The sequence below is a fragment of the Electrophorus electricus genome, chromosome 3 (genome assembly GCF_041902795.1).
Source record: "Electrophorus electricus isolate QZ-2024a chromosome 3, ASM4190279v1, whole genome shotgun sequence".
Classification (NCBI taxonomy): Eukaryota; Metazoa; Chordata; class Actinopteri; order Gymnotiformes; family Gymnotidae; genus Electrophorus; species Electrophorus electricus.
Genome location: NC_137499.1, coordinates 41359491 through 41386990, shown reverse-complemented (window position 1 = coordinate 41386990; position 27500 = coordinate 41359491). Strand labels below are relative to the sequence as shown.

Sequence of the window (27500 nt, the reverse complement as noted above, 5' to 3'; positions counted from 1 at the left end):
AGAAGACAGAGCTAGAGACATTTTTACTTCAGCATATGGCAGCCTCATTGGTGTGGTCTCCCTCTTCATGGTGGAACTGTTGGTAGCCTCGCTCTGTGAGTTGGTGTGGTCTCCCTCTTCATGGTGGAACTGTTGGTAGCCTCGCTCTGTGAGTTGGTGTGGTTGACCTCTTCATGGTGGAACTGTTGGTAGCCTCGCTCTGTGAGTTGGTGTGGTCTCCCTCTTCATGGTGGAACTGTTGGTAGCCTCACTCTGTGAGTTGGTGTGGTTGACCTCTTCATGGTGGAACTGTTGGTAGCCTCGCTCTGTGAGTTGGTGTGGTTGACCTCTTCATGGTGGAACTGTTGGTAGCCTTGCTCTGTGAGTTGGTGTGGTCTCCCTCTTCATGGTGGAACTGTTGATAGCCTCACTCTGTGAGTTGGTGTGGTTGACCTCTTCATGGCTGGGCTGTTGGTAGCCTCGCTCTGTGAGATGGTGTGGTCTCCCTCTTCATGGTGGAACTGTTGATAGCCTCACTCTGTGAGTTGGTGTGGTTGACCTCTTCATGGCTGGGCTGTTGGTAGCCTCGCTCTGTGAGTTGGTGTGGTTGACCTCTTCAATGTCACTGATCCCTTCAGTACGACCCTTTCTACTGCCAATGTCCCTCTATGGAGAGTGCATATGGGTGTGGCTGAATAATTTGACATTAATCATTAGGAGGCGTGTCCACATACTTTAGCCACGCAGCACACTGGTGCTTTGGGCAGTGGTGAAGGTACTGGACTAGTAATCAGAAGGTTGCCAGTTCAAGTCCCACCACTGCCAAGCAAGTCCCTTAACCCTCAATGTCAGAAAAAGGCATGATATCGAATGAGTTCTTGTAAGACCTTTGGCTTTTAATGTCCGCTGTGCAGTGAAGATATTTCAGCCTCCTTATGCTGGTGAGGGTGGAGAAGAGAGCCCTCACCTGTATGATGAGGGTGGAGAAGGGAACCCTCACCTGTCTGATGAAAGTGGAGTAAGGTGCCCTCACCTGTATGATGGGTTTCTTCCCACTGTAGACAGTGTGGTCGTTCACCATGCTGACGATGGCTACGCCCAGGTTACAGCGGATGCCGAAGGAGATACAGAAGCCAAGGCCAGAGAGGATGGCGATGATGTAGCGCCGTGGCAATCCGAAACATGTGCAGTCCACCACGGGCAGCTCCTTCTCCTGCACCAGCTCCGGACGGCCCTCCGCCGACAGCTCGATGGTCTCCCCATCCGCCTGACGCTTCTCGAGGATCCTGTGAGTGGAAGGAGAGCGTATACCACAGGAAACAGGCTAAAAACACACTAGTACACCATTAAACAAACCTGGACATACAAATCAGAACAGAGCAACTCCTACCGTGACTCTTTGTTTATTTACTTCCTGGTTGTCATTTCCATCTGCTTGTTTGTTTTGGCTTCTCTGTTCCACCCTTTTTTAGTGTTCCCCCCTGTTATCATTTTCAGCTGTCTCTTGTTTAGTTCTAATTATCATGTGTATTTATACCCCATGTTTCCTTGACAGTCATTGACACTGTTAATTTTCTGAGCTCTGTTTCTTCATTATGTCTCGTGTCCATATTTGTTCTACGACTCTGCACTTTTTAATGCCCCTGACGTAGGATTCCTTCTCATTGTTTTCATCCGTCTCACCATCTCTCCAGATTACAGCAGGGCAATGTCTTTTCTTAACTTTGAAATGCCAAAACGTATTTTGTGGGTGTAGTTCTTTCTAGGGTTGGGATGATGTGTCAACAACATGTCAAATGACAAATTTGAAAAAAAATAACATGAGTTGAAATGAAACCAACCAGCTGTCTGTTCAAGCCAAATCAACAGCAGAAATAAAAACAGCAGCAGAAGGATGAGAAACTCATGGTGCTCTGTACCGAAGCACAAGAGGTCAAAGGCCAAACCCCCAGCAGCACATGCCTGCAAAGTTGGAGGCCAAGCCACAGACCGGAAATGGTGCCGTGACCCCTGCAGGAACATGGTGAAGGACAGCGGGGCTCCATTTCACTGAGTGGGTTCCAAAAGCAGCTCAAACGGGCCTGAACGAGAAGGAAATCTGACTGTTCTCTGATCAGACCAACAACTCTGTGATCTTGGAAGGATTCTTCATCTTGACAGACTGCCACGTCAGTGCTGCAGGTTCATATTATATGTGTGTGCAGGAGGCGCGTTTGAAAAAAGGCTGTAATGGTGGGTATCTGCTGTAGCTGTCTACCTAGTACATCTACTACAGGGAGAACAAGAGACTGCATGACAGAGGGAGCATAGGATCTCAGTACATAGCAGGACATGGGAGGAGTCTCAGTACATAGCAGGACATGGGATGTGTCTCAGTACATAGCAGGACATGGGAGGAGTCTCAGTACATAGCAGGACATGGGAGGAGTCTCAGTACATAGCAGGACATGGGAGGTGTCTCAATCAACATCAGGACATGGGAGGTGTCTCAGTCAATATCAGGACATGGGAGGAGTCTCAGTACATAGCAGGACATGGGAGGAGTCTCAGTACATAGCATGACATGGGAGGAGTCTCAGTACATAGCAGGACATGGGAGGTGTCTCAGTCAACATCAGGACATGGGAGGTGTCTCAATCAACATCAAGACATTGGTGTTAAGTAGAGGCCTGAAAAGAGACCATCTGGGTACTGCAACCTGCCCTACTACATGCCTGAACATAGACACACACACACACACAGACACACCTTGTGATTGATTAACTGAGGAGTACATGTTTTAAAGCCACGCCCTAAAGCCACGCCCTACAGCCCCACCCACCACTTCTGTCTACTCCAGCCTCACCTTCCCCACAGATAACTCCACATGTGCCCGGTTGTCTGTTTCTGTCATAGGGAAGAGCGCATAATTACAGCAAAGCCTGACTGGAGGCCCACCAGAGCACATATGCTACCTCCTCCTCCCCATCTTACTCTGTGTGTGCATGTCCTGGAGGTTATTTGGGTCTGTGTGTGTATTTGGGTCCACACACTACAGATCATCTGCAGCTTACGCCATAGCACACCATAGAGGTCTGTAACAACTAACCATTACACACACACACACACACACCCACACCTACACACACACACACACACACACACACACACACACACACACACACCCACAAGCACTGACAGAATCTCCCTGCCCTGATTTTCCTACGTCAGCATATAACCATATTGCAATGTTCTTTTTTGGTGCCAACATTTGCAATACACTCTTACATCTCTCTCTCTCTCTCTCTCTCTCTCTCTCTCTCTCTCTCTCTCACACACACACACACACACACACACACACACACACACACACACACAGTCTTTGTACGAGTCACATGAACTAAGGAATAACATTAATTAAGACTGCAGCAGGAAGTGTTTGTCCTTGAAGGAGAGACCAAGCTTCTTTTATCTAAAGTTTTATCCTAGTTTCTAAACGTTGATATAAATGAAGCAAATAAAGAGCCCTCACTGTTACAGCATTTATCTGACACTTCTATCCAACAGTGGCAACTTCGCAGTGGTGGGGCTTGAACTAGCAACCTTCTTTACAAGTCAAGCACCTTAACAACTGAGCTACTCACTAACTGTTCCCATACTCTTCCCATACTCTTCCCATACTCTTCCTATACTCTTCCCTCACTGCTTAGGAATGATTACAATCTGGATTTGTCATTTCCTCATAGAACACATCCTAGTACAGTACAGTAGGATAGAGTTCAACATACCAATGAACTAGAATACTGTAGAATACAGGAATTAATGCTCATACCTAGAAGTACAAAATACAATGAGGTCTACCTTAAACAATGATAAGTGCAATAAACAAGAAGTGCTAGAGTTTGTTAAACAACATCAGTGTAATAAACAACCCTACAATAAGTACTAATTTAGTAAGTCAGCATAGGAGCAGGGTCAGATGTCTTTTAAATATTCTGCAAATAGATGATTCTTCAGTCTGTGTTGGAAGACTGCAAGGGACTCTGCTGTCTGGAAAGCAAGTGGGAGTTCATTCCACCATCTTGGAGCCAGGACAGAAAATAGTCTCCATGCTTGTCTCCATGAGACCTGAAGCACGGTGTTTCAAGCTGAGCCATACTTGAGGGTCACAGTACTCGAGGAATGAGATATTAGAGAATGAGATATTAGAGAATGGCCAGAAGAATTTTCCATTTGCTTGCTTAACTCTCTTTATGTGTTTTGTGTTTATTCGGTCGGTTGGTCGGTCGGTCTCTCTCTCTCACGCGCACACACACACACACACACACACACACACACACACACACACACACACACACACACACACACACACACACACACACACACACATTCTCTCTCTCTCACACACACAAACACACACACACATTCTCTCTCTCTCTCTCTCTCTCACACACACACACATTCTCTCTCTCACACACACACAAACACACACACACATTCTCTCTCTCTCTCTCTTTCTGTCTCTCTCTCTCTCTTTCACACACACACACACACACACACACACACACACACACACACACACTTCCCTTTAATCTCACCATAAGAGGATAAGGTTGAGCAGTAAAAGATTGCATAATCCCTCTGTCCTCTCTGTCTGTTCAACAGTCCATCATCCATCTTCTGATCAGTGTGATCAGTGATCAGTGCACTCATCTATCAGTCCTGGACATGGTGAGCAGCTGTATGACACACACTTCACCTTCATTCTTTGGGATGCTGCGCTTCTCTGTCTTTAATGAAACACTGTAGTCATTTGTAATGATACTGAAATGAGGGACAGATTAAACCAGTGGAAATCCACAAATCCCTCCCTCCCTCCCTCCCTCTCTATCTATCTATCTCTCTATCTATCTATCTCTGTCTATCTGTCTGTCTATCTATCTATCTATCTATCTATCTATCTATCTATCTATCTATCTATCTATCTATCTATCTATCTATCTATCTATCTATCTATATCTATCTATCTATCTATCTGTCTATCAAAACACTCATCTATCTATCTATCTATCTATCTATCTATCTATCTATCTATCTGTCTATCTGTCTGTCTGTCTGTCTGTCTGTCTGTCTGTCTGTCTGTCTGTCTGTCTGTCTGTCTGTCTCTGTGTGTTTTAAACCAAATCCCCACCCCCCCTGCCTCCAGTGAACAGATTGGGTCGCAGTGGGAATGTGTTACCCAGGAGAGACCTCCCTCCTACCTATCTCTCTCTCTCTCTCTCTCTCACACACACACTCTCGCACACATGCATGCACTCACTCGCTCACTCGCATGCACTCATGCGTGCACACAAACACACACACAAACCCACCACCAATAGCAGCGTGGCTTCCATACAGAATCCTTCAAAACACACACACACCACACACACATACACACGCCACACACACATGACCTTTACATGTATCAGATAGGCATGAACCAAGTTGATATTTCCAAACCCCATTAGAAATGCATCATGTATAAATAAATAGTGAGTAAATCAGTGAGTGATCAGTGAGTAAATACCCCTGTGTGGTGTATATTGATGAGGTGATCAGTGATTGGTGGAGGAAAATGCCCCTGCGTGGTGTGTATTGAGGAGGTGATCAGTGATTGGTGGAATAAAGTACCCTTTAAATCATCCTCACTAATGCTTAAAACAGTCAATAAATGACAGCGTCTCCCTAAACTTTGTTTCAGTATATTACGTCTCCTTCTGTTGGACATTTAGATCACGACTGACGTTCAGACGCCTTTAGAAATGAAAGCTAAAGTGTGTGTGTGAGTGTGTGTGTGAGTGTGTGTGAGAGAGAGTGTGTGTGTGTGTGAGTGTGTGTGTGTGTGAGAGATTGTGTGTGTGTGTGTGTGTGTGTGTGTGTGTGAGAGAGAGTGTGTGTGTGTGTGTGGCAGAGCATGGTGTGGCAGATGAAAGAATGAGTGAGCGAAGGATGAGAGGTGAGGCAGTACAGAGGGATGAGGAAGATGAGTGTGTGAATGCCAGGAGGTGGGGCGAGAAAGACAGCAAGGTGGAGAAAAGAGAGAGGTGGGCGTAGAGGCTGGAGAGAAGGGTGGAGGAACAGGTGTGTGTGTGTGTGTGTGTGTGTGTGTGTGAGTGAGTGTGTTTGTGTTTGTGTGAGTGAGTGAGTTTGTGTGTTAGTGAGTGTGTTAGTGAGTGTGTGAGTGAGTGCGTTAGTGAGTGTGTGTGTGAACAGGACTCAAACCCTCAGCCTCCTACACTGAAGTCAGTGGTGTAACCAGAGGGGTGTATTCCTGGAACAGCTAAGACACTACACAGGAACCGAGCTCCCAGGCCTCTGGTGGAGGACCCGAGCTCCCAGGAGAAAGAGAGCGAGCTTTTATATATGATTTATTTGTGCATTTTAAAATTACGCGCAGATTCTGAATTACATTGGTGTTCGCGTGCGCCCACAGAATGGTTTGACGGGTGGGGCGTTTAAGCGAGATACGGCGTGCGCGCAGGAGTTAGGACGCGGCGTTTGTGCGCATGTGCGCTATGCATGTTTCATAATGAACCATGTTAGGACGGGACTGAAATCTGCAGTCCCTACGCCAAATGCCACGCCAAAACACAGACATCTGTCCTATCAGCAAGCATTCAGCGTGCGGCATTGAAATGACTTCAGGTGTTAAATCCTCGAGTACAGGTATGCTTCATCATATCGCTCTAGGCAAAGGGGAAATAGAATCCTTCCAATCTTTATCGAGCGATGTTTGTAAACTGAATTTTTACCTCCCGGGTCGAATTTGTCGGAGTTTATTTATTTCGGTCACTTTACATAACAACTAAATCAAATTATAATATAGTGACTCAACTACGCTTTAACTTTCAATTTTGATACAATATTTGCTCATAATATCTGACTAATAGAGTAATTGTGAACAGCGTCGCGCAGTGATTAACGTTTCCGATGTTTCAGCACCGGATCCATGTTTCGAGTATCATTTCTGGGATTTCTTGAGGGCGACCCGTGACTCCTCTGCTCGACCTCGTTCTGTTCTTATTTGACAAAGTTGTTTGGAATAAGGTCTCACGTCGATCTGCGCCGGAAGACTATGTAAGCAGTGATACCTCGCGCTTAGGTGACGTTAAAGGTGAACTACTTTCTCGCAGCAGAACGCGCAGGAACGACGAAAAGTGAGCAGCCGCGGCCCCGCGTGGTCACCGGGTCCTCCGCGAGCCTAATCTCGTCCATCTGGACAGTCTTCAGAATCTGCCAGTACGCGCGCATTGCAAACGGAAGATTATGTAAGAACAGCTCTGACTAAGATCACGACATTCTCTTTCACCCAACAACTTCTGTCTACCTACACACACACACACACACACACACACGCACGCACGCACGCACGCGCGCAGGAGAAAGTAGTGGTACGGAGTGTTTTATCCTAATGAACGGAGCTGTCTCTCTGTTCGTTGTAGCCCGCGTTGCACACACCATCGGAGCCCCAGATATTCGTGTTTTCTCCTCACACGTTTCGCATAACCGTGCCATACGTTACTTTTGACCGATAAACGTGCAGTGAGGCGACAGAGACTTAAAAGAGAAAATGTTTGGAAAAGTGCCTTCAGGAAAAGTTCGGGTTTTAGTGGACGCGTGGCGCGGCGCGGCGCGGAGTGCGCACTTACCTGTGTATCTTTCCCAGGGTTTTCCCCGCCACAGCCTTGAAGCGGTCCGGACGGATCTCCATCCTCGCGGCTCCCAAATTCGGCCGGTGTAATGCTGTCCCGCGCGCACTCCCGCTCGAGCACGCTGGCTCTGGGTCTTTCTCACCCTCTCACTTACTCACGCACTCTTTTTTCCGCTTCGAACTGTCACACCGTTGGTCCTGCAGCCCCCCCGACGCACGCACACACACACACACACACACACCTCCTCCACACAGGACGCGCGCACGGCGCACAAGCGCACCAGACCTCCAGGCTTCGTAACTAGATCTCTCGCGCTATCCATGGTCCTGAACTAGATTCATTAGGGTTTGGGGGTTTTAAGGGTTTATTCTCTAGATTTCTGGGGGTTTTAGGGGTTTATTCTCTAGATTTTGGGGGTTTTAGGGGTTTATTCTCTAGATTTCTGGGGGTTTATTCTCTAGATTTTGGGGGTTTTAGGGGTTTATTCTCTAGATTTCTGGGGGTTTATTCTCTAGATTTTGGGGGGGTTTAGGGGTTTATTCTCTAGATTTTGGGGGTTTTAGGGGTTTATTCTCTAGATTTTGGTGGGTTTTAGGGGTTTATTCTCTAGAAGTGCCGCTTTCAGTGTCAGTTACTTGCTTTGCTTTTGTAGTCTCTGGCAGTTGTGATTTGTGTAGTATTTAAATGTGTTTAAATACGTTAACTGTTGAGATTTTGTCCCCCGGGTGAACCTCTTTACGGAGGGCCATCTTTCAGTATGTCGTGTTTATCGAATTTAAGCGGCGCTTAATATTTAGTTTGAATTGTCCTTCCTCTTGCCAGTAGTTCCACATTTCTGCAGGACGGATTGACCCGGAGCGTAATCCGCCTGTAGGTCGTTTTAGTTTCTAGTGAATTTTTTAATTTCTCTAAAGCTGCCGTGAGACGTCCGTTATAAAAGCGAAAATATAAATACGTTTGAACCGAATCTTTGGTTTGACCAGAGAACAGCCGAACCCACTCGTTTTGCCTTCTGAATGTGGCTTACTTACTGTGGTCTTATATTGTTATCTGCTATATTCGAGCCACAGACCTGCGGCGCAGGTGGCCACGTAGCGGCGTGCACGTTAGCAGCAGCAGTGTCGTGACCCCAGTATGCAAATATGCGAGCGTCTACGTTATTTAATCCAAACGCTCTTGCATGACTAGAAAGCGGGTAGGATTATAGAATGTAGGACAAACTTTGCACTTCAAACTATACGTTTATTTCATTTGTTAAAACGCGGCCAGCAAAACGATACAACCTCTTTCTTCTCCCCCATACACACTCACACAAACAAAGAATATGCATGAGACACAAACAGCTACTGAAATGGAATCAAGCCGAGATATAGTTTTTGGGGGATTTTTTTTTTTTTTTTTTTTGGGGGGGGGGGGGGGGGGCACAATAATTCCACAATAATTCACAACTCAATGTGTTAGGTTGGGTGACTCAATTAAATTGTTTTCTGTAGAGACCAAGCATGTATCTATTCACAGGATATTTGTCACTCCTGGACATAACCTGCCTTAAGTGTCCACCGTCTGTGTGTGTGTGTGTGTGTGTGTGTGTGTGTGTGTGTGTGTGTGTGAGAGAGAGAGAGAGATACAGGCGCTCCTGTACTGCCAGCTCCGTGCTGAGTTATAGGATCTGGCTTCTGGGAGGTGAGACTCACAGCTCGGTCCTTCTGGGCTCCAGGCTCCCAGTAACAGAACTGCGTCTCACTGTTCTTAACAGGCAGGAGTGTGAGGGCGTGTTCACGGCTGTCCGCTCTGACTCAGCACATGGCTCCACTCCATTCTGAGCCCTGATTGGTCTGCTGCTTCTTCTCAGCACGACTTCTTGTGGTTTTGGGTATTTTTGTCAGGAGGAATCATGCAGCTTCTAAAAGGAGAAGGAGGTTCTGTAATGGACACACATTTCTAGCACAGTCACCACGAACAGGCTGTTGCAGAACATGGGAATCTTAGGACGGAGTACTTAGTCCATCTTACTCACTCCACCTACGTCCACACCACCATTACTCTGGTAATGTGTAATAAACTAAACAAGGAGAAAATAAATAGAATACAATCAGAATGTTCTCTCACACACACAGATGGACAGAAACAGCAGTTATTAGAAGCCTTCCTGTGCTTTCAACTACAGTACACTGAAATGATCTAAAAATAATGTATTGCAGTGTACTCACTCCCCATAGCATGTCTGTATGTTCATCTCGTATGTTTACTGAGGTGGCCTGTAATGGCACTATTTGGCACTGGGGCTGTTCCTTCAAATCTGGGGTGTTTATATTTAAGAGTGCCGAGGTAACTAGAACAATGGCAGCACTGAGCCCTGCACAATGAGCAGCAGCTGTGGAAGCAGGACCTGGAAGGACGTTAAAGTCCGTACACACACGGGACGCTGACGATATGGAATACGCAAACCAAACGGTGGGAATTTGTCACTTACAAAATAGTGGGGTTTCTAAAAATCAACTATTATTGCATTGTGGTCTGATTTCTGACAAATGTAAAATATTTCATTTGAAAATAAGAGCCTGCACATGGTGAGGGCCAAACGCGTACCACACTGACATGGGCAGAGAGGTCTGACAAGTCAAGAAAGGAGAGACGATGGGAGGAGCCTGCACAAGAACAACTGACACCAGATACACAAGATGCAAGAAAGACAAAAAACATGTAAAAGAAAAAAAATGAAGAACGACTACATGGATATAAGAAGTGAGACAGAAGAAGTTCTCTCAGTTACTGTAGGACACCAGTTACACGGGCTTGTGACTGGGGTATCCAACACTACTGGTAAGCACTGGGGGACGTGGGGTATCCAACACTACTGGTAAGCACTGGGGGACATGGGGTATCCAACACTACTGGTAAGCACTGGGGGACATGGGGTATCCAACACTACTGGTAAGCACTGGGGGACGTGGGGTATCCAACACTACTGGTAAGCACTGGGGGACGTGGGGTATCCAACACTACTGGTAAGCACTGGGGGACATGGGGTATCCAACACTACTGGTAAGCACTGGGGGACGTGGGGTATCCAACACTACTGGTAAGCACTGGGGGACGTGGGGTATCCAACACTACTGGTAAGCACTGGGGGACGTGGGGTATCCAACACTACTGGTAAGCACTGGGGGAAGTCGAGAAAAGCTGCGTGCAGACTGGGAGCTTCATTGCCTGCAGCGCTCACATGAATAGTGCACTCTTGTGGAGGCCTGCAGTACATCATTACAGCTCATGAACAACGTAAGTCCGTCCAATACAATCGGTCCAGCGACATCCAATAAACAGGCCCCTTCTCCCCGCGTGACTCCGCCTCCAGAACAAGGCCTTACTGCTCCGTGTCCTGAAACCTCAGATGTCTCGAGTCTTTAGTGTCTCTGTCCTTCCTCACACCTCAGTGTCGTCTTCCTCCCCATCTTCCTGTTGTGGGAGGAGCCTGTATTGGTCCACCCCCTGTGGCAGGAACGTGCTCTGGGACAGGGTGCCATCCTCATCCACTAGGCAACGATGGCTGCTGGACTCAGCAGAATTGCATTTGGAGTATGCCGTGGGTTGCTCAGCCACACCCCCCTGCTCACCTGCTCTGCCCCACCTGTGTGTGATGAGTGAGTACAGGTACATAGCAGGAACTGGGAGACAGGCTGTCACGATGAGCAAACAGAGCATCACCAGTGCCCAACCGGGATACTCCAGACTAGTCTCCGCTCCCTGGGGGAAAAGCACAAAGTTTATGATTGTATTAAACTCACTTTGAACGCTGACCTACCACATACCCATCAGTCATAAAAGTAATGAAGTTTGTTTTTAATAACAGCACAGAGAACATTACAGGTCATTTCAGGTCATTACAGGTCTATGAGGACAAATTACACCTTTGGATGGATGCAAAGTAATCTGAACCCCACTATAATTCTGAATGTGAGATTATCTTTATCACACTGCTATGTGAGCAGGGATTTCTTAGTAATGAACATTTTATTGAAGGTCCACACACACACACACACACACACACACACACACACACACACAAAAAAAAGACAAAGTAATTCTCTTGCATTTCCTGCAGATGTGAAACAACGTCTTATCGATAATACCGTGTTATAGCTTGACCTTTAGGTTAAGTACTGAATTATAGCTTGACCTTTAGGTTAAGTACTGAATTATAGCTTGACCTTTTGTCCTTTAGGTTAAGCACTAATTTTCTATCTTGACCTTTAGGTTACAGGGAGCCCGTTGCTGAATGGGTCCCACAGGAGCAGAGACTTGTCACAGCTGCTCAGGGAGCGCCCCTCTCTTGTTAGCAGCTAACTGTGCGAGTCTCCTTCGTCTCAGTGACCCACGTCCCCTCAACAGAGGAAACGTCCGAGACCCTGATGTTCAGCTCGGAACAGACTGAGAACGTTGTGTTTAGGACTTCAAACATAATCAGTAGAGTATAATCCCACCGGTTTATCCCAGGCTGATCTAGTGCTGGTGACGGTACAGTGGTCTTTCTCTGGAACTGTGTCGCTTGTGAAGCTCTCACCAGGGGAGTTAACTCACCACTAACTAACTCCTGGTCTCATCTCTCACCTCACAACCAAGAAACAATACGTCTCATATGTTTTCAATTGATATCTGAGTAGTACCAGATCAACGAGGAAGAGGTAATTCCCCCTTCACTTTCATATACGCTTGTAACATCTTTATTTCTGAATAGTTTTCTCTGAAACAGGAGTTGGGAGAATTCAGAGGACGGTGGGGTATTAGCAGGCATTTTTAATGAGCAGAGCTCTAAATAGCCATTCATGAATCACACAAACGTTCTTATGTTACAGACAGTCGGTGCTGAAGACATTATATAACTTGGACCCAGTTCCCTTGTTCAGAGCCTGTCACTTTGGAAAGTGTGTGTGTGCGCAAGCGTGTGTGTTACCGTGGTGTGGTTCCATGCAGTGTAACTGGGCCATCTGAAGACCATGCGCAGGAGACTAGCCGTCAGCAGGCTCAGCATAGCCAGCACGCACACATACTTCCACATGTACTTATACACCACCGGGGGGCGCCAATTCAGCATCACCTCCACATCATCCAGAAATCTGCAGTTCAACAGATTCAGTCAAGATGATTCTCGCTGTACAACTACAGGCAACAAAATGCAAGCAATAACAATACATAGAACATTTATATATTATATATAATATTTATATATTTATTGTACAATAATTCTAAAAATATTTTGAAGGTGGTTTCAGTCGTACCGGTCAGCACCGTAGATCCACGCGACGCTGACCGTCTCAAAGACGACGACGATTATCAGAGGCAGAGTGGCAGAGTAGTCGTCGAACATGGTGACGAAATAGTTCCCACTGCGCTGAGTGAAGATCAGGCCCAGGAAGAAGCCCAGCATGCAGACACAGACTGCACACAACGGCACAGGGGTGCTGGACCACACACTGCTTGTACATGTATGTTTGTACTGTATGTACAACATGGCTGCGCGTCAGTTTGTATTTGAGTGAATATGAACGAACGTGTGTGTGCGCGCGTGCAAAAGTGTGTGTATGTGATTGTGTGTGAGCAAGTGTATGCGAGTGTGTGTGACTGAACCTGTGAAGATGGTCTTGTGACGACCCAGCAGTTTAAAGTTGTCCATGAGGGGTGTGAGGATTCCCTGCATGGTGCCGAACATGGTGGACATGCCGAGGTTGAGAAGCATGAGGAAGAACAGGGCTGACCAAAAGGGGCTGGCAGGGAAGAGGCTCATGGCCTCGGTGAAGGCAATGAACGCCAGTCCAGTGCCCTCCACGCCCTGCCCAGGAGAACACAGAGGTGAGCGCAGGACCTGGCACGGTCACGTTCCAAAAAAATGAAACTACCTTAACGGACAACTAGAAGCATGAGAAGAAAAAGCGTTTGTGTGTCATCTTCAGTCGTGCAAGAGAGTGGACTTTACCTTGATCATCTCTCTCTCCAGGTCACAGTCGGTGAAGTTTGACCCCAGTAGGCTTCCGTACTGGCTGTACCACTCCCTGTACTTGTGCAGCAGGATGGATCTGGGCTCCGACGTGTTGAACGACGGGAACCGGTGCTGAGAGTCCGGAGTTGACATTCCTACCATCGTAGCTACATTCCTGCATTTACATTTAGGCATTTATTAGACACTTTTATCCAAATTACAATTAGAACTTGAGTAATTGAGGGTTAAGGGTCTTGCTCAGGGGCCCAACAGTGGCAGCTTGGCAGTGATGGGACTTGAACCTTCTGATTACTAGTGCACTGAGCACCACTGCCCATAAAAAAAAAAATTAAAAAAAGCAACACACACACACACACACACACACACACACACACACACACACACACACACACACACACACACACACACACACACTCACTCACTCACTCACTCACTCACTCGGCCACACACTCCAGGGCGACGTTCTTGGCCCGGAAGCCAAGGACCATGAAGATGACGAGGGAGGCCAGAACTGAGGTCATGAAGTTGATAGCAGAGACCATGATGGCGTCGCGGTGGCAGTTGTTGTGGACAGGGTTGTAGGACGAGTAGGCGATCACAGAGCCGTAACCCAGACCGAGCGCGAAGAACACCTGAGTGGCAGCCTGGCGCCACACCTGCACCTCACGCCAAATCTGCAGCTAGAGCGCGACACGCAGGTGACACGGATTGGATTAACATGACAATAACAAGGGTCAGGGTACAACTTCTTACCTTAGGTTTAGGATTAGGGTTAAGGGTCAGGCTAGTCTTGCTTACCTAAGGGTTAGGGTTAAGGGTCAGGGTTACCTTAGGGTAGAACATATAAATGATGCCCTCAGTGGCTCCATCCAGCATCAGGCCTCTGATCAGAAAACAGACTAGCACAGCATACGGGAAAATGGAGGAAAAGTACATCACCTGGAGGAAGGCACACGCACGGAAAGACAACACGTAATCAGGACTTCTGTTGCTTTGTTTTCCATTGCATACATTTGGAATGTTAACACTAGATATTCCAAGGACACAGTTTAAGGGTGTGAATTTGGCAACTGCAACATGAACAAATGAGTGTGTGTGTGTTTGCCAGCATCTTACTGATAGACCACATGGTACACAGTACCTTGGCTGATGATTTTATGCCCTTTATCATGGCGAGAGAGACCAGGGTCCAGGCTGCTAGTAGGCAGCCCGTTATGACGGGGTTCAACTGTCCAGACTGCTCTAGAGAGTCAGAGATGTCCAGAGCCTTCCGGAACCAGAAGAATGAGGTGGGAGAACTAGCAGCACACTCCTTCACTGAGAGAGAGAGAGAGAGAGAGAGAGAGAGAGAGAGAGAGAGAGAGAGAGAGAGAGAGAGAGAGAGAGAGAGAGAGAGAGAGAGAGAGAGAGAGAGAGAGAGAGAGAGAGAGAGAGAGAGAGAGAGAATGTTTGTGAAGTGGGAAAACAAAGGTCAGCATTTGAGCTGTTTGAACAAGAATGGACAATCAGGAAAGAAAACATCAGAACACTCAGACAAGCCGAACCTATGTGACGAATAAACCAAACTTGAAACTTGAAACCATGACAACACACAGACTGCCTCCATGAACAGACTGTAGGACTGAGTAAAAAAGAACACATTTATCCAAACACAAGACTACAAACCACGAGACTATGGAAGGCCTGCGTGGGTGTGAATGTGTATTTGAAATAAACTGGAATGATATCACATGCATTTGCTTTGTGCACAACACACCTGTCAGGTTGCCACCTGGTTCCACAGGACACTTTTGCCATGGTAACGGGTATTGGAAAGAGTTCCCAAAATAAAAGAGCGCCCAGGCAATGATCACATTATAGTACAGAGCCACAAAGAAACATACCTGCATGAATATGAGAGAGAGAGGCGCAGTCAGAACAGATCACACACACACACACACATCCAAGGTCACTGTTTCTCAAAAGACTTTGAAGTGACGTAGCTGATTGAAGTGCAGTAGAATATCTGCAGCTCTGCTGTTCATGGACTTTATTTCTGCTAAGTGATGCAGGCAGCTACAGCCCCCTGCCTCCGTTTCACACTGAGACTCACCTGTCAGCCGAGCTCAGAGACTGTTCCTGTGAACCACGCAATAGCTCTACTGCACTGTGTGTGTGCGTTACCATGCAGCTGGAGTAGCCGATCCCAGCGAGGCGTGGGGAGATGTGCTTCCAGACTCCGATGCTGCCCTGGCGGATACTCTGGCCAGCAGCCAGTTCCATGAAGAAGAGGGGAACTCCCACCCCCATCAGCAACACTACATACAACAGTAGGAAGGCCCCTGCACCCAGAGAGAGACGAGGACACAGGCTTAGAGTGCAGAGACCCAGGGACTGTACACACTCTGAAGCACAAACCACGAGTAATTACACTGTACCGTGTCACTGATGTTTGTCAGGGGGTATTGGGTATATAAACATTCCAGCACCACATTCCCTACACATACCCAATACCCTCAAAGCACTACCACACACCCCTCCACACCTCTACCAGCCTGTGTTGCTCATACCAGACAGGACAAATTCTGAACCACCAGAGTGATACCAACCCAACACCTCATAGCCACCCGCCAACAGCCCAGTCTGGGATGTTTTAATCGTTTAACACACTGTTAGTGGTCCAGGTTAGGACATGCACTGCGCCAGCACACAGCTGGAGCTCATCTGAGACAGAGTCCCATAAACAGAGATGATATTCTGTTTGCTAGCAGTGACCTGGCCACTCTCCTCTGACCCCAGGAGCCACTAACCTTCTCCGTTCACAGGGTCAGGGATATCTGGGAAATGTTTGCTCTTTACACTATTCCTGTAAACCTGGGAAAGGCTGGTGTGAGGAAGTCTGGGCATAGTGCCAACGCAGGTCTGTCATCCTCTCAGATCGGGGGTTTAAGCAATAAACTGGCAACTCAAGTGTGCATTCAAGGCAACCGAATTGAGACATTTTCATATGAAATGTACAATACGTAGAGGCAAAGGGAATTTTAACTCTGTGGTACCAGGGTGTCACTATGACTGATGTTAAAGACATCAAAAAATCCACACAGTCACAATCACACATTCTGAAGGAGGAGGTAGACAGGTGTCTGTGTGTGGTGGCAGAGACAGGGAAATTCACACACACACACACACACACACACACACACACACACACACACACACACACACACACACACACACACACACACACACACACACGTTTCTCCTCCATTCTGGTGGCAGAGATGGGGGAATCCACACATACGCGCACACGCACACACACACACACATACCTCCTCCGTTCTGGTGGCAGAGATAGGGGAATCTCCACACGTTGCCCAGGCCCACGCTGAAGCCCACCTGGGCCAAGACGTATTGCAGCTTGCTGTCCCACGTAGGACGCTCCTCCCCCTGCCCCGCCTCTCCAGCAGGCTCCGCCCCATCTCTAGACACTAGGGCTGTTGCCGAGTAGCTCTCTGTCAATCCAGGACCTCCCTCGTCGCTAGGCAACTGAGACTTCTCCATCTAGGACAAAGAGAGGATTTTTGAAAATTTGGGAATCTCAAGGACTTCAGTTGTGATATTTTAGAGAATAAACATGGCTAGTATTATGAGTCCTTGGGTAACACCCTGGATTGCTGCGTTGCTGATTATGGAACCGTGTATTCTGCACATTACGTAAGGATGTCTTCAGTAGTACTCATCTGTCATCTGAGCTTCTAGGCACCAGTAACGTGCACCATAGTGAAAGCAGCTCTCTAATAATGACCGAGGAGACGTGCACCTCGGTTTCCTTCTCTTCAGAAGATTACAGCACTGTAGACCAGTGTGGACATGGATTATGCAACACCAAGTTGTGAAAGTTCCCTGCTTGAGTTTGCAATGAAGGTGCCTCCTTGTTCAAACACTAACTGCTGCAGGGACACCGAGTGCCCCAGAGAGAGAGAGGGAGGGAGGGAGAGAGGGATGTGAAGAACAAAACCAGCTCCACCTCATGCTCTCTCTGTGATGGTCTCTCCTCTCCCCACTCTCTGTGATGGTCTCTCCTCTCCCCACTCTCTGTGATGGTCTCTCCTCTCCCCACTCTCTGTGATGGTCTCTCCTCTCCCCACTCTCTGTGATGGTCTCTCCTCTCCCCACTCTCTGTGATGGTCTCTCCTCTCCCCACTCTCTGTGATGGTCTCTCCTCTCCCCACTCTCTGTGATGGTCTCTCCTCTCCCCACTCTCTGTGATGGTCTCTCCTCTCCCCACTCTCTGTGATGGTCTCTCCTCTCCCCACTCTCTGTGATGGTCTCTCCTCTCCCCACTCTCTGTGATGGTCTCGCTCCTCATTTTCAGCAGCTGTTTTGATCGCCTTCCTCTCCGTCATCTTTCCTTGGCTCCTTCACCCAGTCTCTCTCCTCAGAGGGTCATATGAAGGGTTAATCGATTGCTTTTTCTGTAAATGGTTTAGACTCCTTACTCCTTCTTCTCCAACCTCACAGGTCACAGGTCTCCCTCTTTCCTTTAAAGTTTGCTGTTTCCAGTATATAGCTACCCCGGCAGTGATGGAGGACCAGAAAACACCACCTCGTCCGGTGGAAACACTCTTATTTAACAGAGAAATAACAACAGGGAAAGGACTGACTAACAAGGGAACAGCGCTGCTCCCACACAGACAGAGCGAGGGGCAGCGGTCCTTTCTGCGATGCGGGTTGTAGAAACACACTTGTGTCTCTGGTGAAAGCAACGGCCCCCAGCTTTGCGAGTCACACACATCTTTAATGAGCACTGGTGCACAGCACGAAGGCAGTGATGGAGTTTCTCAACATCCCCCTCAAACACCAAACACCAGCTCTGTGGGTGTCCAGAACCTGCATCAGGAGAGCTGGATGTCCAGCCAGATGCAGACCTCAGTCATGTCCGGCGACTTGTGTGCTCCTGGTTTCTGTGGTGCAGCTCAGGCACTTCACTGAGTCCGCACACGCCTCAGATCACACAGTCAAGCAGTCCACGGACACGAGAACACAGCAGTTCCTCATATAGGTGGTGAGAGAGGAGCCTAGGACATCCACGATGGACCTTCACTGCAGGAAGTGGAGAGACTGAAGAGGGGAGTGTAACTGCTGCAGCCTCGTGGAAGCCCATATTAATCTTCTAACATCTAGGGAAGGCTGTGGCTTCAAAAGAGCACAGTAGTACATTTTCTCTACTTGTCGGGTTGCATTAACGCATGTGTGATTTGGAGGTGTTTTTACATTAAACCAACGGAGTCAGCACACACGTTATTTTAGGTATTAATCGCCAAATGTTTCGCAATGGAGATTGTGTGTGAATTAAAGTGACAGAAGGGCAGGTTTTGCAGACCTGAACACAACAAGGATCATCTGTAGACGTAGAGGTTGTTCTGAACCTCCTCAACCAATAGAATGACACGGTCCAGCATTGCCATTTGGTTTTAATTAGGCCTGTTCGGTTTTCTCTTGTTCTTGTGTCTTCTTCCAGGCTGTGCTAACACCTCTGATTGTGCGCTGCCAAATTTCAGTTTAGTTTCAGTTCTTTTCCCAGTAACCTTAGATTTTTTTAAATATGTGAACTCACCATGATTATCGTAAACATTTACCAAACACAAATGTCTTCTTTAAATGTTATATCTTTCAGTGTTTAGTTATTCATGTAAATTTTCATAGCAAATTTCCTGCAAAACACAGGAAAGAGAGAGCGGGAGGGAGGGAGGGAGGGAGAGAGAGAGCGGGAGGGAGGGAGGGAGGGAGGGAGGGAGGGAGAGAGAGCGGGAGGGAGGGAGGGAGGGAGAGAGAGAGCGGGAGGGAAGAGGAGGAGCGGAGGGAGGAGGGAGGGAGAGCGAGGGAGGGAGGGAGGGAGAGGAGAGAGGGAGGGAGAGAGAGGAGGGAGGGAGGGGAGGAAGAGAGCGGAGGGAGGGAGAGGAGGGAGGGAGAGGGGAGGGAGGAGAGAGGAGGGAGGAGGGAGGGAGGGGAGGGAGGGAGAGAGAGAACGGGAGGGAGGGAGAGAGAGCGGGAGGAGAGAGGGAGGGAGGAGGGAGGGCGGAGGGGAGGGAGAGACGGGAGGGAGGGGAGGGGGGGGGAGGGGGAGAGAGAGCGGGAGGGAGGGGGAGAGAGAGCGGGAGGGAGGGGAGAGGGAGGGAGAGAGGGAGGGTCTCTGCGTCAGAGGCCCTAGGGGAGCCTATTAACCTTATTGACGAAACAGACAGTGCTGTTACCTGGACATCATAACATGACAGGACCCCACACCTAAATGGCCTAATTAATGTCCAGTGTGCCACCACGCTGCCCTCTGTTAGGGCTCAACTTGATCCACAGACCCTCGAGACCACTCTTCTCTGTCCTGGAACCCAGGAAGTGCTGGAATGAACTTCCACTTGCTGTCTTCAAAGAGTAAAGACTCACCTTTTCACTGGGACTGTAAGAAGTTAAAGAAGACTTTAAAAACATTTACTGTCTTCTGTTCCACTCTAGCCAGGATGTCAGCCTTTTGGTATTCTACAAAGCGCTTCTGTGTGCCCTGGACAAGGCTGTGCCAGTGCTGTGAGTGTGAAGGTGAAGACGCAGGGGCAAGAAGAATGTCAGAGCTGACAGAACTGGGATGCTCTCCAGGTAACCTCCTGCCTGTATGGGAGTGAGTTCTGTGGTCATTCTATCCAGCTCTCCCAGGAATAACACAAGCCCTTTGACATCTGTCTCCTCTGTTTCTATATATAACGCAAGTGAGCAGTGTCACAGCACGTGTTCGGGGATTTCTCACGCCCATACGAACGACGGAGGTGGACTCCGAGAGCCACAACGCTTTCCGTCCAGGACTACCTTCACAACCGCGTAACCATGGATACTGTTGCTCACGTACTCAAAATGACAATATAAGCGTTATGTAACGTAGTTGTTGCTCCGTTTAATTTCTTTCGATGAACACCACTGTCCTCACGCGCCGCTGATTGGCTCTGAGGCTGCGTCTCTGCGTGCGTCTACTGGAGGCCGTTTTTAGCGAGCTGCACAAAGTGTGTGTGTGTGTGTTCGAATACACCTTGAAAAAGCAGGCGTTGATGGCTGGACTTTTATCTGTGCGCTACAGCTGCTTGTAGCGGCTGTTTGAAGTCATCACCCAACATCGTAGAAAGTGTTTGTTCACAGTTAATGACAATGAAACACCCCACCTCATTTCACACTCGCTTTTTAAAAGTTGGCGACGTTACATGAGGCCAGTGGGCCTGTTCCGACAGACTGGCTGAACCGTGCGTGGTTATGTTCAGCTCTACAGAAACATAATCGCACGGTGCAAATCTGCACGTTTACACATTTGTTTCCAAACATCCGGAGTCTTTAAACCGTCCGTTTAAGCCCAGCCAAGGGAAGCGGAAAACTACAGAATGTACGCTTACTGGTGTAAATAAAGTTATATTTACACGACGCTATCGTGTTGTGGAAACTGCGAGACGTCCGCGCACAGGGACTGGAGGAATGCGCTCGTGCCAGCTGCTTACCTCGACGCGCGCGGGGCAGTTGTCCGTCGCACCGCACTTTGTCTGGACTTTCCGCACCCGCCTCCTCTCCGTTAGCTCGGTGTTACCGTCTGTCTCTGCTCGGGGAAAGAAAGACGTAACCGTAGCTTTACATGGAGCTAACGCCACGTCGGTAGCGTTAGAACCCACCACTCCGACGGTCGTGAAACTTAAGACCTCGTGCGCTCGGGTGCTCGCTCATTGGACCACCGTTACCGGGCGGGACGCCCCGAGCGCGAGGAACCCCGCCTTCCCCGCGCAGCGCAGGCTGTAGCGGGCTGCCGGGCTCGTGGGACCGAAGGACGCTGGAAAGCGCGCTGGGTGTAAGCACGCGGGGGTAAGGAAGCCAGGGGTCCTGTATGGAGCTTTCTGCCTGGGCCGAGGTGCGCGTGTGGAGAGCTCTGTACACTTTCGTACCCTACTGGCAGGTATTTGGGTATCACTTCCCTCTGCATGCAGGGTAGCCTGCGCCCGGTAATAACGTACACAGTACACTTACTCCCCCCCCCCCCCCCGCGAGACACTGCTGCCCGCAGCCTTCCACGCGAGGGCGCCCGCACCGTGCAGGAACGAGCTTGACACAGCGACACATTCCTCCACTTCATTCCTCACCTCTGTCACTATTGGACATTACTAGTCAATATTTCAGTGCCCACCACTCAGTTCTATAAACAAGAAAAACGCAGTAGCTTTTCCTGTACACATTAAACCACATTAAAAGTTCATTGCTTTTACTATTTCAGCCAAAGCAAAGATTTTATTTTCAAGGTTTCTTACTATTTCATACAGGACAAAAAAATAAATAAATGGTGTAATAGATTAGGAAAATGTGATAATGAGTATATAGATTTAGATAAGCAACTGAATGGGTCAGATTCTACATGTCTGACATTCGATAGAGATGTCGGGGTCCAGAGTAGTTTGTCTGCCTCCAGAAGAGTTTGTTTGCATCCAGAAGAGTTTGTCTGGGTCCAAAGAGTTTCTTTGTAGGGTCCAGCGAAATGGAGATGGTTTCACTGCTACTGGTTTGCATGAATGTTGGTAAAAAGTATCACCACCGCTGTTATCTGATTCTTATATGATTTCCAGTAAAAAAATAAACAGCACGAAGTGGTCACACATGTCCCGGAGTGTTAGTGAATCATTGTTTCTGCTCTATAAACACGTATGTCCCGTGTCACAATGTTTCTGTTCTATAAACACGTATGTCCCGTGTCGCAGTGTTTCTGCTCTATAAACACGTATGTCCGTGTCACAGTGTTTCTGCTCTATAAACACGTATGTCCGTGTCACAGTGTTTCTGCTCTGTAAACACGTATGTCCGTGTCACAGTGTTTCTGCTCTGTAAACACGTATGTCCCGTGTCACAGTGTTTCTGCTCTATAAACACGTATGTCCGTGTCACACTGTTTCTGCTCTATAAACACGTTGTCCTCACAGGTGTTTCTGCTCTCTAACACTGTCCCGTGTCACAGTGTTTCTCTATAAATACGTATGTCCCGTGTCGCAGTGTTTCTGCTCTATAAACACGTATGTCTGTGTCACAGTGTTTCTGCTCTATAAACACGTATGTCCCGTGTCACAGTGTTTCTCTATAAACACGTATGTCCCGTGTCACAGTGTTCCTGCTCTATAAACACGTATGTCTGTGTCACAGTGTTTCTGCTCTATAAACACGTATGTCCCGTGTCACAGTGTTTCTTTATAAACACGTATGTACGTGTCACAGTGTTTCTGCTCTATAAACACGTATGTCCCGTGTCACAGTGTTTCTGCTCTATAAACACGTATGTCCCGTGTCACAGTGTTTCTTTATAAACACGTATGTACGTGTCACAGTGTTTCTGCTCTATAAACACGTATGTCTGTATCACAGTGTTTCTGCTCCTTGTCTTGCCAGTTCTTGCTTTTGGTTTTGTTTTTTGTTTTTGCGTGCCTCTGTGCTTCGCGCTTTGTGGGGCTACTGTCGTGATTGGCTGCCCTCCTACTGTCCCTGTCTCCATGGTTACCCTGTCTCGTGTTTTTTTTCCTTTACTTCCTTGTTACATTTTCTCTGCTTCTTATGATTTGCACCTGTGTCTTGTTGGTGTTTATTAGACTGTGTATTCGCACAGTGTGCTGTCTTGTGGCTGGTTATTGTAATCCAGGTCTTGTTGTGATTCCTAGCATGGGTGTTAATCCTGGACACTGTTTGTGTTTTCTCTGCATGGTTTGTTATTCACTAGTGTTGTATTCTTATCGCTGTGTGTGTTTTTGTTATAACTTGCTGTTTTTGTCATTGTGTGTTTAGTTCCTTTCAGTTCATCACATGTTCCTGGACTCTACATGTTGGCTGTATGACCCTGAACTGTTAGAATGATTACAACTCTGCACTTGCCCATAATAAATCTCGTGTTTCTCAGCATATGTGTCCACCTCCTAACCGCTCAACGTGACAGTTTGTTTGTGGTTTTTTAGTATACACCAATAAACATGTTTTAGGAATACAAAAACATGAAAAATTCCTGAATATAGTATTTTTGGCCTGCACTGTTTTGAAATGTCTTGGTGTGTAATAACTGTGTTTATACACCGGCCAGCTTTGTGTGTCGTTTGATAGAGTGTTTTGAGCAGATTAAATAGTTTTGAGTTGATTCTATCTTATATTTATAGGGAAAAGAAGAGATTTCAGGAAATGTATTTCACCAACTCAGAAAAACACTAATAGTGAAGCACTGAGGTAATGGAATTGTTGTAATGCCATGAATAGAGAGAGCGAGAACTGGACAGACAGGTTGGACTGCACACTCACCACACGCAGCTCCGCAGTGACATGAAAGCAGGTGTGTATGCGCACGTGTAGGTGTGTGGAAATCATTATGGGTGGAAGTGTGAGAATAAATACACTTCTAAACAATAAAGAACGTAAGTCATTTTATCTGTCACTACTTTAGTTTTGTTGCTGTGGGTGAGGCAGTGAGTCAAAATACACACCCACACACACACACAGAGAGAGGGGGGGGGGGTGAGAGAGAGAGAGAGAGAGAGAGAGAGAGAGAGAGAGAGAGAGAGAGAGAGAGAGAGAGAGAGAGAGAGAGAACTTGGCAGAAACCAGACAGGTGTTCTTGTTCGTCTAGTTTCTGTGTTTCTCTAGTAGACGTAAACAAGGACGCGAGACACACGTACACTTAAGGTAAGAATCTGACAGAAAATGTTTACATTCTTAAATTTAGTTACATTACCTGCTACTGAAAATGTAAATGGAAGGATTGCGAGGTGGAGTGGTTGAGTAACATTTGAACAGACTTCAAAAGGGCTTTTGTTGCATGTGACCAGTCTTCCAAACCCTAAACTTCACATCCCTTCGCATTTCCCTGCCGTATGTGTGTATGTTATGAAGACGGACAGCCTGTGGGTTACATTTACATTCACATGTTCTGTATTAGCAGACGCTGTTGTCCTGAAAGCTTTACAAAAGTGCTTTGTCATTTCCTCATTTAACACATCCTAGTACAGTACAGTAGGATAGAGTCCAACATACCAATGAACTAGAATACTGTAGAATACAGGAATCAGTGCTGATGACTAGAAGTGCTAGAAGTACTACAAAAACTTTATCATACAAGTGTAATAACAGACATTACCAATCAATACCAGACAATATCAGTGAATACCAGACATTACCAATCAATACCAGATAATTAGTGCAGGAGTGATCAGTTACTCAGGAGCAGTTCAATTCAAAAAGTACAGTTCACATCGGAGTGGTACAATTCCAGATCATTTCAGCTGATCATAAAAGTGTCTGTTGATAAATTATTTAATGTGACAGTGTTTCTGTCTTGCTTACAGATCATGTAAGATAAACTGTCATGAGTTTTCATGTTAAGGTAAACATTGTCAGTTATTCTGTATTTGGAGTTATTCTGTGTTGGCGTCTGAGGTGTGAGAGAATTCTACAGCAGGTTCTTAAGTGACTTAGAAACCTGTAAATCAGCTACAAGGAAAAGGCACATATGGACCCATCTACACCTACAACTACACCTGCAACTACACCTTACAACTACAACTTCACCTGCAACTACATCTTACAACTACAACTTCACCTACAATTACACCTGCAACTACACCTTACAACTACAACTTCACCTACAACTACACCTTACAACTACAACTTCACCTACAACTACACCTGCAACTACACCTTACAACTACAACTTCACCTACAACTACACCTTACAACTACACATACACCTTACAGCTACACCTACACCTTACAACTTCACCTACACTTACAACTACACCTTAAAACTATACCTACAACTACACCTACATCTTACACCTACTCCTACACCTACACAGGTACCACCTTACAGATACACCATACACAACAATGCAAAAAACCCCAAAACCTGTTCATTTATGTAGAGTGTGTGAATAAAGTCGACAACTCTTTAAAAACAAAGTCCAGAACACTTTGTAACTTTGCATGTGACGTCCCTCATCCCTGTCATAAATTGTTTTAGTCTGCTCTCAGCATGTTTCCACAGCGCTGTCTCAGGTGTCATGGTTAGATCATATTATTGTTTTAAAATGCAACGAAGGCTTTTGAAATGCAAAACTATGAAAACATTACAAACGCTAGTGAACTCAGATACTGGAGCACCACAAACCTTTCACATCTCAGTGCTTGCTCTGCTCAGACACACAAATATCCAGACATGTAGAGACAGCTAAGTGGATCACTGTCCGGTACTCTGAATCCAGAGTGTTGCGGCCTTCCCAACCTGGAAAGTCGGACTGATCTTGGACTAGCAGTGACAGGAATAACCTCAGAGCTTCTCACTGTTCAAAATCACTTACACAGAGGGAGATCATTAAGTGCCATGCAGGGGTTATGCGGTGCTACATAATCCAAGGAGAATATAAAATGTGACAATCGATTATCTATTGTTGCAATTCAGTGTTTTTTCGGCAATTATAATTTTGCACTGTTGCAAATTTTGTGAAATTAGTCTCTCTGTAATTAAATGTACATTTATGGCATTTAGCTGACACAATCCAAAGCAACCTATAATTATGTCCAACAGTGAGCTTCTGATTACTAGTCCAGTACCTCAGCTACTGCTGCCCATGTAGTTTTATGGTTTTTAGTTAGGAGTCCCTCTGTTAACTACCACTCTAGGAGTGTGAGAACTACCAGACTTCCTCTGAAACACTACATACGGATCAGCTTCTGCTCAGGCAATATCACTGCACACCTAAACATGCTAGAAGGACTGCACTAATCCCTGAGCCTGTGTAAGTCACCTCAGAGACAGCTGTGCTTGCCTCACCAAGCCTGTGTAAGACACTTCAGAGTCACCCGTGATTGGCTGACCAAGCCTGTGTAATTCACCCCAGAGTCACCCGTGATTGGCTGACCAAGCCTGTGTAATTCACCCCAGAGTCACCTGTGATTGGCTGACCAAGCCTGTGTAATTCACCCCAGAGTCACCCGTGACTGGCTGGTACAACACTGATAAATAGAGGAAGAGGGTCACTAAAATGGCTCATTGAATATGGTACAGCAAATTCACACCGAAATTCAGCTAACATTTTGGAATGTGTGACTGAGCCAAACAGAGATGTGATATTTAAAGGACAACTGACACTGCTCCCTTATTGACTGACTAATTTAGTACTTATTGTAGGGTATTGATTATGTTGTTTATGTTGTTTAACAAACTCTAGCACTTATTGTTTATTGCACTGATTAAGGTATTTTATAGAGTTTGTGTTTCACACTTCTAGTCATCAGCACTGATTCCTGTATTCTAGTGTTCTAGTTCATTGGTATGTTGGACTCTATCCTACTGTACTGTACTAGGATGTGTTAAATGAGGAAATGACAAAGCACTTTTGTAAGTCGCTCTGGGTACGAGTGTCTGCTAAATGCTGTATACGTAAATGTAAAATGAAATGTGACAATACTCACTATGAAGGAAACTGCTCACAACTATTAACATCTCTCTCCCTCCCTCTCTCTCTCTCTCCCTCTCCCTCTCCCTCTCTCTCTCTCTCTCCCTCTCCCTCTCCTCTCTCTCTCTCTCTCTCTCTCTCTCTCTCTCTCTCTCTCTCTCTCTCTCTCTCTCTCTCTCTCTCTCTCCCTCTCTCTCTCTCCCTCCCTCTCTCTCTCTCTCTCTCTCTCTCTCTGTCCCTCTCTCCCTCTCTCTCTCTCTCTCTCTCTCTCTCTCTCTCTCTCTCTCTCTCTCTCTCTCTCTCTCTCTCTCTCTCTCTCTCTCTCTCTCTCTCTCTCTCTCTCTCTCTCTCTCTCTCTCTCTCTCTCCCTCTCTCTCTCTCTCTCTC

General features: G+C 46.9%; 3 protein-coding genes across 3 annotated transcripts in view; 1 reads left to right on the top strand and 2 right to left on the bottom strand.

Moving 5' to 3' along the window:
- The window catches only part of slc17a7a (solute carrier family 17 member 7a), a 23991-nt gene extending 16116 nt beyond the window's left edge, over positions 1-7875 (bottom strand). Inside the window, exons 1-2 of the mRNA XM_081711646.1 lie at positions 7650-7875; positions 1013-1265 (exon numbers count right to left, since the gene is read on the bottom strand). Of these exons, the coding sequence (XP_081567772.1) occupies positions 1013-1265; positions 7650-7711 (315 nt within the window). The 5' untranslated portion in view covers positions 7712-7875. The remainder of the gene's footprint in view (positions 1-1012; positions 1266-7649) is intronic.
- A 998-nt stretch (positions 7876-8873) lies between these two features.
- slc6a16a (solute carrier family 6 member 16a) lies at positions 8874-21529 on the bottom strand. The gene is made up of 12 exons (XM_035527732.2): positions 21156-21529; positions 16956-17187; positions 15811-15968; positions 15404-15530; positions 14789-14964; positions 14476-14586; positions 14086-14327; positions 13624-13801; positions 13278-13479; positions 12929-13088; positions 12604-12766; positions 8874-11396 (listed from the first exon to the last, which is right to left on the bottom strand). The coding sequence occupies exons 2-12, from the start codon at positions 17185-17187 to the stop codon at positions 11076-11078; spliced, it is 2070 nt and encodes a 689-aa protein (XP_035383625.1). The 5' UTR covers positions 21156-21529; the 3' UTR covers positions 8874-11075.
- A 2661-nt stretch (positions 21530-24190) lies between these two features.
- eps8l1a (EPS8 signaling adaptor L1a) overlaps positions 24191-27500 on the top strand; it is a 13496-nt gene continuing 10186 nt past the window's right edge. The window contains exon 1 of the mRNA XM_035530359.2: positions 24191-24345. The gene's annotated coding sequence lies outside the window, so the exon portion shown is untranslated. The remainder of the gene's footprint in view (positions 24346-27500) is intronic.

Coding starts and splice junctions, on each gene's coding strand:
- slc6a16a (XM_035527732.2), bottom strand. CDS start 17,187: ATGGAGAAGTCTCAGTTGCCTAGCGACGAGGGAGGTCCTGGATTGACA. Junction 15,969..16,955: donor CTGCCACCAGAACGGAGGAG/GTATGTGTGTGT, acceptor CTCTGGGTGCAG/GGGCCTTCCTACTGTTGTAT. Junction 14,587..14,788: donor GCATAAAATCATCAGCCAAG/GTACTGTGTACC, acceptor GCCTTCCTCCAG/GTGATGTACTTTTCCTCCAT.